The 12,457-nt window shown below is 38.6% G+C and overlaps 1 protein-coding gene across 2 annotated transcripts in view; it reads left to right on the forward strand.

Annotated features, from left to right (window-relative positions):
• Nucleotides 1-12,457, forward strand: part of LOC111328399 (uncharacterized) — a 16,689-nt gene that overhangs the window by 2,403 nt on the left and 1,829 nt on the right. Inside the window, exons 2-17 of one of the 2 annotated variants that reach the window (XM_088741077.1) lie at nucleotides 958-1,045; nucleotides 4,294-4,461; nucleotides 6,692-6,805; nucleotides 7,086-7,250; nucleotides 7,725-7,838; nucleotides 7,927-8,040; nucleotides 8,134-8,298; nucleotides 8,792-8,905; nucleotides 8,999-9,112; nucleotides 9,206-9,370; nucleotides 10,167-10,280; nucleotides 10,369-10,482; nucleotides 10,576-10,740; nucleotides 11,235-11,348; nucleotides 11,442-11,555; nucleotides 11,649-11,813. In XM_088741077.1, coding sequence (XP_088597203.1) covers nucleotides 958-1,045; nucleotides 4,294-4,461; nucleotides 6,692-6,805; nucleotides 7,086-7,250; nucleotides 7,725-7,838; nucleotides 7,927-8,040; nucleotides 8,134-8,298; nucleotides 8,792-8,905; nucleotides 8,999-9,112; nucleotides 9,206-9,370; nucleotides 10,167-10,280; nucleotides 10,369-10,482; nucleotides 10,576-10,740; nucleotides 11,235-11,348; nucleotides 11,442-11,555; nucleotides 11,649-11,813 — 2,107 coding nt within the window. The remainder of the gene's footprint in view (nucleotides 1-957; nucleotides 1,046-4,293; nucleotides 4,462-6,691; nucleotides 6,806-7,085; nucleotides 7,251-7,724; nucleotides 7,839-7,926; nucleotides 8,041-8,133; nucleotides 8,299-8,791; nucleotides 8,906-8,998; nucleotides 9,113-9,205; nucleotides 9,371-10,166; nucleotides 10,281-10,368; nucleotides 10,483-10,575; nucleotides 10,741-11,234; nucleotides 11,349-11,441; nucleotides 11,556-11,648; nucleotides 11,814-12,457) is intronic. The other variant, XM_088741078.1, reaches the window with a different exon arrangement.

Here is a 12,457-nt window from a genome sequence, read left to right on the forward strand (position 1 = left end):
ATGTTCATATTTCATTGACGTATGTGCATCTCAGCAATAGCATTAGATTATCTTTATTCCGATAAAGAGGGAACGTCCAAAAGCATAATTTTGCTTTTGCCAATTGCATACGTTTATTCCGATACGGCATAACACAATTATGTAAATATGATTCTTGGAGTAAGGCCACGAAGTCCAACTAAACTTTAGTGGGCTTAAATCAAACTTCTGTTGGTAGAATAAGTTATAAGGTGTCTTTCTTAAAGACGATTCGTTTAAAAAAATTGGGAAACAAGAGCCGAAATGTATAAAGACTGTAAGCACACATGAGCAATATCGAACCTTGAATTTCACGGAAGGTTTCATACTGGCTAGTATGACGTTCTACGGTTACTACTAAAGGATTGAGGGGTCTACTATCGTTAGACAGGGGCTCATTTGGTCGCACGAGTCCTGAGGGGATCATGCCAATAGTAGTGGCAACCGCAACGCTTCATGCGGTTTACAGCGGCGACAAGTAGAGAAAAGCTTTCGTGCACGATGACTTAACTACTGCGGAAAACTTGCCCCAAGTCTCGTTTGCACTAAAACGTTTATGAATCTCTGCCAATCTGTTGTTTTCATTTGGTTGTGTTTGGAATACTTTCGTCTTAAAATTCATCAGTCACATTAAAGGCGCGGCTTAAGGGGCAGGGGTAGGAGGAGGGGGCAAGGAATTGGGTTTTCAGGCGTAAACATGTATTATTGCTCTTCTAGTTTGAAAACAGCCGATGTCTGTTTCAATTTTTCCCACCTTAAATACTTTACATAACACTTCACATCCATTTAAGATAGTAAGTTTCAATTGTATTTGATCGTTTAGCGACGATTTTTACTACCGGTAGAGGTTTCTATGATTGGATTACCATTCTCCATTCTCCGAAGCTGCGAAAGTTCAGTATGTTTCAATAAGCCTGACGCAATTTTATTTCCTCAAAGTTTCAGCTTCAAGTGCGTACAAAAAGAAATATGAAGTCCTCTTCTTGTATCTTCACACTGCTAATTTTGTGCGCGAATATATCTTGTGGTAAGTGCTTCGAAGTAATACGTCAAAACGGGGGCGAGAGCTTCATCGCGGATTCCAAACACTGAGAAACAGATAAAAGCACGAGGCCGTAAGGTGAGTGTTTTTATCGTTTCGAAGTATTTGGAACCCGTAAGGAAGCACGAAGCCCGAGTTCTTGACATATCTCCTCAAATGAACTATAAGAAATTGTGCCATGTTTTCTCGAATCAAACAATGATAAATTATGCAGTGTTGCATTTTTTCCTTCACCGAAAGAACACGTTTACATGCATAACTAATAATTGTTGTGCTGTTGGCGTCCGACCATGAGTGAAGAAGGGCGTCGTCTGTAAGGTTCAGAGAGCCGAAACCTTATGCAAAGAGGAAGAATAGTTAGTGGAGAAAGCTATCCTCTCATCAACAACATCAGCAAATGGGCGCTGTCGGTTGCTTGGATGATTCAAGCGCCCGTGTTAGATGTAGGAGGCGTTTTCAGGGTCATCCTCGGTGTAAAAACCTGACGAGGTTTTCTTTGTTTCACGAGGAATTGTTTTGCTGTACGCTATTGTTTAGAATGTTTTGTTGTCTTTCTTTTACGTCACTCGTGAGCTTTACAGGTTTTTACTCCGAGGATGAGCCCCTTTTCAAGGACTATGACTTACGTAAGGTCGTGATGCATTCTTCAGTTATCGAAGATATGGACGCGTTGAGTCTAAATCCCTGGTTAAGCAAATACGTTATTTCAGTGGCGAAGAAGACCGACAAGAGATATCCTGCGAAAACTATCCACGGGATAGTGTGTGGTAGCCGGTATCATCTTAAGGGAAAAAACCTAGATCCTCTCGAAAATAGCGATTAAAGGTGAGCTGAACAGCTATTATTTGTGCGATTAAAATGTAGAGTTATCCATCTTAAAATAATGCTCATTGTGGCGTTTACAGGTTCACCCTATTTCGTCGAGCGTTAGATGCAAAATTGAAAGATGCCACATGCGAAGGCTTACATTTAAAGACAAAGAAAAAGAAGAAAGGTTCTGTCACAGTGGAAGAGGAGGAATTATTCTCGAATTTAATGTGTTTGGAATGTCAACAGCTAAGTCTTCATTGAACACTGTATATTTTTATAATGGTAAAGTGTTTGAATTGAGAGGAGATGAGCACAGAAGTCCGCTACTGAATAATTTTGAAGTAACATCTGATTTTGTGAAGTTTGAGGAAAGTTATGTGAATCGTTTCATGAGGGCTTACCGCCGACCTCAAGCATACTCTCAAGGTTGTTAAACGAATTTTTCATCTTAAGGGAGAGATGCATGAATAATATCTTGTGGAAATATACAAATCATATATTGGATTAATATAAACTATTGCCAAGGATTGTAACGCATTCTACTTTCAACCATCTAAGTCCAAGTTTAGTTTTGAAAAATCTCTTGTGGGTGTAAACAAACTAAATGATATTTTGCCTAAAGTGTACAGGTTGGAGTTGTAAAACGAACGACTAGTCATTGTCTTCGCATTACTTGTGCACTTTCTTTGCTTCATGCTGGTATAGAAGATAACTTGATTTGAAAAAGAACTGGACTTGATGGATTGTTGTTAATGAGAGGAACTGAATTGTTTCCATGAGTTGAATTAATCAGTAAAACATATCATTAGAATGTAAGTGTTTGATCTTAGATGAAAAACATGTTTCATCTCAGTTGAAAACCTGCTAGTGTTTCACTTGGGTATCAAGATTCATCCACTTGACCCCAATGGTCGTCATTCATTGGCTGTTGTCTGCATCGATAATTAATGAGTTTCAGGACGAGTTTTGAAATTCAGAAGCAAATACTCGGAAAGTATAGAATACATATATCTTATTAGACGTTTTGTTGTGTAGTATCGCTGAGTATTTTTACGAGTTATGCCGTATTTTGACGAGCCCGTAGGGCGAGTCACAATACAAATAACGAGTAAAAATACTTAGCGATACTACACAACAAAACGTCTAATATGTTATTTATTATCCAACACGCCAAACTGTTGTTTCTGCGGGCGAATTTCGCAGATATTTATTTACGGGGAGTGCGTGACAGAAGTATGCGAAGCGGAACGGAATTGGCGCGTTGTTATGTTGCTGTTTCTATTTTCTTCATTAAATGAAGAAATTTTCTGGTCGTCAAGCTGTTTTTCTTCGTTCGATTCATCAAATGAACTTGGATCTATATTTGCCAGCCAATCTGACTCTTCGTCGTCGGAAATATGATTGAAATTGTCCGCCACTTTTTTTTTTCCGTAACTACAATCCAATTCTTCGCTTGCGCGATGCGAGAAAACCAGTTTAACCGGTATTACAATAATAAAGGCTGATAGTTTCGAAAGAAACTGTTTGGGGCTGCGTCGGTGGGAGTAACGAAATAATTTGGATATATCAACAAAGTTGAAATGGTAAATTGGCCACCGTAATGATTACAAAAGCTGACGTTTCGAGCGTTAGCCCTTCGTCGGAGCGAAGGGCTAACGCTCGAAACGTCAGCTTTTGTAATCATTACGGTGGCCAATTTACCATTTCAACTTTGCCGGTATTACAATAGACGAGTACAAATACCGCGTGATATTTGTACTCGTCGATGGCGTTATTCGTACTCCTCTAGGTGTAGTTGGATAATAAATTGGGAATACGAGCGTTACGTAGAGAGTGTTACTTCACATATTAAAGGGAACTGTTACTAAAATGATCATTATCGCGACATGATGCCTTGGTAATGCATTGTTTAACAGATAGTCTATAACTTGTCTTATGTGATCCCTGCGGATAATCCGCTTTGGTTTTCTTTGGTTTTGTTTTTCACTTCACATCATATACAGATCACGCGCGATAGCGATATCTTCCATTAACGTGAGCTGTTAGGCCTTCTATTGATTACTGAGATTAGAAGACTTTCCTGGTTATTGCGATGATCAAATAGCGCAGGGCGTGACATGAACTGTATCAAAGACGCTTCGAAAGAGCAACATCACAACACATTAACTCAGCGACGAAAATTTCAATGACCAAATACACATATTGCTGCTAAGAAATACTTAGAGATAATACTTATCAAACAATTGCTGTGAAGTTTCCCTTAGTCTTCTTTCAATTCTTTAACCGTTAACGACATTTACTAAAATGTACTGAGGTTCAACGCAGAACTATTGTGTTCTGACAGATACGTCAAGGCCCTTTAAATATAATAAGGCTGTTTAGAGTAAAGTCTGTAAGATTTCTTACTTTTTTTCTTCTTAAAGTCACGGGTTGGTGTAATCCTGAAAAGAGGACAGACAATCCCCATGGTCGCTGCTGTGTCTTTCCTTTTGTTTATGGAGGAAAGACATACAACTCTTGCACAAAAGTCGCTCATCACAGATTGTGGTGTTCATTAGACAAAGTTTACAAAGGACATTGGGCTAACTGCGGTAAGTTATAACAACGACAACTTTAACAAGTTTGGGTGTACAACAAAGTTTTCAACGATTGTTTTGAAAAATTCTAGTTGTGCGAAACAAAATAGCATGAGGTAATAATCCTCTTTCATCACTGAGATAGAATGTTTTCCTCCATACGGCCAAAGTGCCCTAAAAAACCTAGACGTTTCTCCTTAGTTCGTGTTATGACGACTTGGGGAATGGAACTAAAACCGGGCTTAGAGTAATCTCGCGGTTCCTCATCATGCTCAAGTTGAATAAAAAAACGTTTATGGTGGTGGATTAAACTAAAAGGTAAATAGGGACTCGAGGCACATTTCGAAGGATTTAAGCTGGGATTTCATCACTATGCCAAGTTTTAAAATTAATTTGTCTTAAGTTATAGTTGATAACCCACGAAATGCTTGGTTTTCTGCAGTACACAACAAAAGTATATTTGGACACAAACATCAAGCTTTGCCATCGGCCAGACCAATTTCAATAACTTTTTACGTTACTTGAGTCAGTTTGCTAGACATAACGTCTCGTAGTCACGTTCGACGCACTAAAAACTACTATAAAACGAATACAAGAATTGTAAAAACGTGTAAAATGGTATATAAAAAGTCACTTGTAAAAATGTAGCGGAATTCCAAATCGATTTCGATCAATTACGATCCTCATCAGTAGTACTCCGCCATGTTTAAAATACTCATAAATAATTGTTCATATAAGTGACTCTGAAATGTCTACACTTCTTCCAGGCTTCATGTAAGCGGTCATGATGTATCAATCACAGCTCGTGGGATTTGAAAAAAGTTCCATTCGTTCTTGGAGTTCATAAGCGAGTCTTCGTTCACATTATTTATCCTCACTCCTTCAGTTATTTGTCTCAGCATCGCGTCATTGTGATAAACCCCCGTCACATCCATTCGGAACTGCTTTACCTCTCTATTGTGTTTCTCTTTACAGTGTTTCCACAATGCAGATCGTTCTTCCTTATTGTTAAGTGATTTCGTATGCTCTTTCCCTCTGGTATACGCGCTCCTGGCTGTTTCCCCTACGTATACGCTGTTACACTGGATACACTTAATCTCATACGTCACACTTTCTCTATCACACGGTCCTTTTCCACCTGTGCTACACACTGGGCAGTCTTCTCGTCCACACTGTCGCGGTTTAAATGGGTCGGACTTTTGGAGTAGTCGTTTAATGGCGATTCCGGCTTTCTCCACCACTTTAATATTGAAACCTTGCTGCTTTATTTCTGTCTGGTATTCCTTCCGTAACCGTGAGTTGGGCGTAGCTGGTACAAAAATTACTGATTCATTCCCGCCGCGTTTGTACCAGTTGGATTTCCTTTCGCTCTTTTCCTTTTCTCGTTCCACCTTTCTCCACTCCTTGGGTCGATGTAACGGTCTTTCTCCTTTTCGCTCAGCTCTTTGTCTCGCTCTAAAAGCTTTGAGGGCCGAATCTACAACCTCATATCTGAATTTCTTGCTGTACCCCGAGTATTGCATTCTCAGGACCATCTCGTTAACATTCTCTACTACTCGTTCCCATGGTAACAATCTGCTACAGTTAAGTAAGACCCGAAGGACTTCTTGGGTCAGGACTGTTCTCTTTGTACTCCAGCTTACGGCAGACCTAGCATGTATGACTGTCTTAGAAGCCATGCTCTTGGAATAAAACTCATACATGATCACTGAGGCTGAGGCTTTCTCGTCCTGCCTTACATGAAGCCTGGAAGAAGTGCTTACATGAAGTGCTTACATGAAGTGCTTACATGAAGAAGCGCTTACATGAAGCCTGGAAGAAGTGTAGACATTTCAGAGTCACTTATATGAACAATTATTTATGAGTATTTTAAACATGGCGGAGTACTACTGATGAGGATCGTAATTGATCGAAATCGATTTGGAATTCCGCTACATTTTTACAAGTGACTTTTTATATACCATTTTACACGTTTTTACAATTCTTGTATTCGTTTTATAGTAGTTTTTAGTGCGTCGAACGTGACTACGAGACGTTATGTCTAGCAAACTGACTCAATTATCGAACACGTTCCTGGCCTCGGCCCACAAAATTTCATCACAATTTTTACGTTACATTTTACCTAAAATAAGTTCCTGCTTTCTAAGGTAACAACTGAACGACCTTGAGCCCTAGTACAACCGGGAACAACAACCCTTGCCAAAAATCCAGGATACCTAATTTTAAGTTTTGTTATAAACCTTAGTGAACCCATGTACAAACAACCCTTGTCAAAATGGAGGAGTCTGCACAGTAACTGGAGATGACTCTTACAGCTGTAACTGTGCTGAGGGATATCATGGAAACAGGTGTGAAAAAGGTACAGGTATAAGAAATATGATTGTTTAAGACATTTTTCGGGCTTCGGTTGTGGACTACTAATTGACCAAACAATGTTTATTGTTATTTCACTTCCATGTAAAAATGGTGGAACATGTACAATAAGCGGTCCTGATTCATTCTTTGTACATGCACTAACGAGTTTGAAGGAGACACGCGCGAAAAAAGCGAGTCAATTTGAATAGCACGATAGCTTGCGTTTGATAACCCTTCTTTGTGCTTATACAGAACGACGCGCAATTCCTATGGTTCTTCTACAGGGCTCCCTTGTTCACCTGGCAAAAAGACAGACAACCCGCATGGCCGCTGCTGTGTTTTTCCTTTTGTGTATAGAGGGAAGAAGTACGAATCTTGTACCAAAGTCGCTCATCACAGATTGTGGTGTTCATTAGACAAAGTTTACAAAGGACATTGGGCTAACTGCGGTAAGCAATAAAAATCACAAATTCGGTGAGCTTGGTTGCAAAACACAGCTATCTTTTCGTGTTTTTTTGTTTTCAGAGAATTCTTCTAAAAATGCCAGCAAATCCTAATATCACCAGTTTTCGTTTAGCTTTTATAGGGTCTTAGAAATAAGAGAAACGCACACCGGAAGCTTTTCAATATCTTGCCTTGAAAGGTGAAATAAGAACTGTTCCAAACAACTTATCAATCAATTCTTTCTCCTACTAGTCATACTTCAATTTCAAACAAAAATGTTTATTTGGTAGGTTTTGTTAAATCACTTATATCCACATACCTATCTGTGTAACGAACCCACAAAACCTTTTCTTCTTTTGTTTTTACTTGGAAGAAGCACTTCGTGTCGAAGATAATTGTCCATTTAGGAAACATATCCAGTTATGTTAACTGCTGAATAACCCAGGATACCTTATCTAGAGTTTTGTTATAAACCTTAGTGAACCCGTGTACAAACAACCCATGCCGAAATGGTGGAGTCTGCACAGTAACTGGAGATGACTCTTACAGCTGTAAATGTGCCGACGGGTATTTTGGAAACAATTGTGAGAAAGGTACAGCTATAACAAACCTGATTTCTTAAAACACTTTTTTGCGGTTATGTAATACTAATTTGCCAAACATTATGTTTTATTTCCTTAGTGAGCCCCTGTAAGTCACTTCCATGTAAAAATGGTGGAACGTGTACAGCTTTTGGAAGTGATTTATTCTTTTGCTCATGCGCGGACGAGTTTGAAGGAGACGCCTGCGAAAAACGTAAGTCGAATTACCAGGGCATAAGCCTTGGCTAGATAAACTTTTTTCTGCTTTTAAAAAGAACGACGCAGAATTCTTATGGTTCTTCTACAGGGCTCCCTTGTCCACCTGGCAAAAAGACAGACAATCCGCATGGCCGCTGCTGTGTTTTTCCTTTTGTGTATAGAGGGAAGAAGTACGAATCTTGTACCAAAGTCGCTCATCACAAATTGTGGTGTTCATTAGACAAAGTTTACAAAGGACATTGGGCTAACTGCGGTAAGCAATAACAACCACAAACTCGATAAGCTTGGTTGCAAAACACAGCTATCTTTTCGTGTTTTTTTTTCAGGGAATTCCTCTAAAAATGCCAGTTTTGAGAAAAAAAATGCTAGTCAATGCCAACAATTCCCAGTATCACCAGTTTTCGTTCAGTGTTCATAGGGTCTTAGAATAAGAGAAACGCACACCTGAAGCTTTTCAATATCTTGCCTTGAAAGGTGAAATAAGAACTGTTCCAAAAAACTTATCAATCAATTCTTTCTCCTACTCGTCATCCTTCAATTTCAAACAAAAATGTTTATTTGGTAGATTTTGTTGAATCACTTATATCCACATACCTATTTGTCTAACGAACCCAGAAAACCTTGTCTTTTTTTTTTAACTCGGAAGAAGCACTTCGTGTCGAATTGTTCATTCAGAAAACATATCCAGTTATGTTAAGTGCTGAATAACCCTGGATACCTTATCTAAAGTTTGTTATGAACCTTAGTGAACCCGTGTACAAACAACCCTTGTCAAAATGGGGGAGTCTGCACAGTAGTTGGAGATGACTTTTACAGCTGTAAATGCGCCCAGGAGTATTTTGGAAACAATTGTGAAAAAGGTACAGTTATGACAAGGATGATTGTTTAAAACTTTTTTTATTCGCGTGGTCATGTACTACTAATTTTCCAACCATAATATCTTATTCCCCCAGTGAGTCCCTGTAAGTCACTTCCATGTAAAAATGGTGGAACATGTACAATGAGCGGTCCTGGTTCATTCTTTTGTACATGCACTGACGAGTTTGAAGGGGAAACTTGCGAAAAACGTAAGTCGATTTTACCAGGGCATAAGCTATGGCTAGATAATCGTTTTGTGCTTTTAAAGAGAACGACGCGCAATTCTTATGGCTCTTCTGCAGGGCTCCCTTGTCCACCTGACAAAAAGACAGACAACCGGCATGGTCGCTGCTGTGTTTTTCCTTTTGTGTATAGAGGGAAGAAGTACGAATCTTGTACCAAAGTCGCTCATCACAAATTGTGGTGTTCATTAGACAAAGTTTACAAAGGACATTGGGCAAACTGCGGTAAGCAATAAATGTCTCAGATTTGGTTAGTTTAGTTGTACAACAAAATTAAGTTTTGGTTAAATGTTTTAGGCGATATCTTTTATAATTCCACTTTTGTGAAACAAAAAGCATTTTATCCTAACTTGTCATTACATCACTAAGTTTTACTTCAGCAGAGTTTCATTTTTTCCTTCTCCGTATGGTATAAGACACTAAAGAAAAATCCCCACTTGTTTTTTTAATATGCTTGCTTGAGAGGTTGGATGAAAACTCATTTAGAGTTAGCAATCAATTCTCTCTGCTACTCATCATCCTTGTGTTGAATCAAAAAATGTTCCTGTGATGGATTTTTAAACTCACACATATCCACAAATAAAAGGGGAAATAGGGAGGCCGAAACCTGTTTTGGCGATTTCGGGCTTCCGTTTGGTTCACTGTGCTACTTTTTCAAAGTAATTTGTCAGAACTTGCAGCTGATAATCAACTAACTCTCTAACGCACCAAAAACGTTTCTTTGCTGACAAAAAAAGTGACTTTGATCTGTCAAATGTACTTAAAATAATTTTGTATGTTTATTTAGTCAGAGGAAGTATTTCAAGAACTACTTGCAGAATAAGACATCACGTCTCGAGTATCGCATTCGACGCACGTATAGAAACTGTAAAACCAAAATAACGGTGCTTTAAGAATCTTGAAATATATTTCGCTCTTCGAGCCTCATCAGTCAAAAAGTCATGAAAGATAATTGTTTGTTAAAAAACTTGTACACGATTTAACCAGGTTTTCTAATCCAAGCCTCTCTATTAAACTTTAGTGAACCCGTGTACAAACAACCCATGCCGAAATGGAGGAATCTGCACAGTAACTGGAGATGACTCTTACAGCTGTAAATGTGCCGACGGGTATTTTGGAAACAATTGTGAGAAAGGTACAGCTATAACAAACCTGATTTCTTAAAACACTTTTTTGCGGTTATGTAATACTAATTTGCCAAACATTATGTTTTATTCCCTTAGTGAGCCCCTGTAAGTCACTTCCATGTAAAAATGGTGGAACGTGTACAGCTTTTGGAAGTGATTTATTCTTTTGCTCATGCGCGGACGAGTTTGAAGGAGACGCCTGCGAAAAACGTAAGTCGAATTACCAGGGCATAAGCCTTGGCTAGATAAACTTTTTTCTGCTTTTAAAGAGAACGACGCAGAATTCTTATGGTTCTTCTACAGGGCTCCCTTGTCCACCTGGCAAAAAGACAGACAATCCGCATGGCCGCTGCTGTGTTTTTCCTTTTGTGTATAGAGGGAAGAAGTACGAATCTTGTACCAAAGTCGCTCATCACAAATTGTGGTGTTCATTAGACAAAGTTTACAAAGGACATTGGGCTAACTGCGGTAAGCAATAACAACCACAAACTCGATAAGCTTGGTTGCAAAACACAGCTATCTTTTCGTGTTTTTTTTTCAGGGAATTCCTCTAAAAATGCCAGTTTTGAGAAAAAAAAATGCTAGTCAATGCCAACAATTCCCAGTATCACCAGTTTTCGTTCAGTGTTCATAGGGTCTTAGAATAAGAGAAACGCACACCTGAAGCTTTTCAATATCTTGCCTTGAAAGGTGAAATAAGAACTGTTCCAAAAAACTTATCAATCAATTCTTTCTCCTACTCGTCATCCTTCAATTTCAAACAAAAATGTTTATTTGGTAGATTTTGTTGAATCACTTATATCCACATACCTATTTGTCTAACGAACCCAGAAAACCTTGTCTTTTTTTTTTAACTTGGAAGAAGCACTTCGTGTCGAATTGTTCATTCAGAAAACATATCCAGTTATGTTAACTGCTGAATAACCCTGGATACCTTATCTAAAGTTTGTTATGAACCTTAGTGAACCCGTGTACAAACAACCCTTGTCAAAATGGGGGAGTCTGCACAGTAGTTGGAGATGACTTTTACAGCTGTAAATGCGCCCAGGAGTATTTTGGAAACAATTGTGAAAAAGGTACAGTTATGACAAGGATGATTGTTTAAAACTTTTTTTATTCGCGTGGTCATGTACTACTAATTTTCCAACCATAATATCTTATTCCCCCAGTGAGTCCCTGTAAGTCACTTCCATGTAAAAATGGTGGAACATGTACAATGAGCGGTCCTGGTTCATTCTTTTGTACATGCACTGACGAGTTTGAAGGGGAAACTTGCGAAAAACGTAAGTCGATTTTACCAGGGCATAAGCTATGGCTAGATCATCGTTTTGTGCTTTTAAAGAGAACGACGCGCAATTCTTATGGCTCTTCTGCAGGGCTCCCTTGTCCACCTGACAAAAAGACAGACAACCGGCATGGTCGCTGCTGTGTTTTTCCTTTTGTGTATGGGGGGAAGAAGTACGAATCTTGTACCAAAGTCGCTCATAACAGATTGTGGTGTTCATTAGACAACGTTTACAAAGGACATTGGGCAAACTGCGGTAAGCAATAAATGTCTCAGATTTGGTTAGTTTAGTTGTACAACAAAATTAAGTTTTGGTTAAATGTTTTAGGCGATATCTTTTATAATTCCACTTTTGTGAAACAAAAAGCATTTTATCCTAACTTGTCATTACATCACTAAGTTTTACTTCAGCAGAGTTTCATTTTTTCCTTCTCCGTATAGTATAAGACACTAAAGAAAAATCCCCACTTGTTTTTTTAATATGCTTGCTTGAGAGGTTGGATGAAAACTCATTTAGAGTTAGCAATCAATTCTCTCTGCTACTCATCATCCTTGTGTTGAATCAAAAAATGTTCATGTGATGGATTTTTAAACTCACACATATCCACAAATAAAAGGGGAAATAGGGAGGCCGAAACCTGTTTTGGCGATTTCGGGCTTCCGTTTGGTTCACTGTGCTACTTTTTCAAAGTAATTTGTCAGAACTTGCAGCTGATAATCAACTAACTCTCTAACGCACCAAAAACGTTTCTTTGCTGACAAAAAAAGTGACTTTGATCTGTCAAATGTACTTAAAATAATTTTGTATGTTTATTTAGTCAGAGGAAGTATTTCAAGAACTACTTGCAGAATAAGACATCACGTCTCGAGTATCGCATTCGACGCACGTATAGAAACTGT

The sequence above is a fragment of the Stylophora pistillata genome, chromosome 12, assembly GCF_964205215.1.
Source record: "Stylophora pistillata chromosome 12, jaStyPist1.2, whole genome shotgun sequence".
Classification (NCBI taxonomy): Eukaryota; Metazoa; Cnidaria; class Anthozoa; order Scleractinia; family Pocilloporidae; genus Stylophora; species Stylophora pistillata.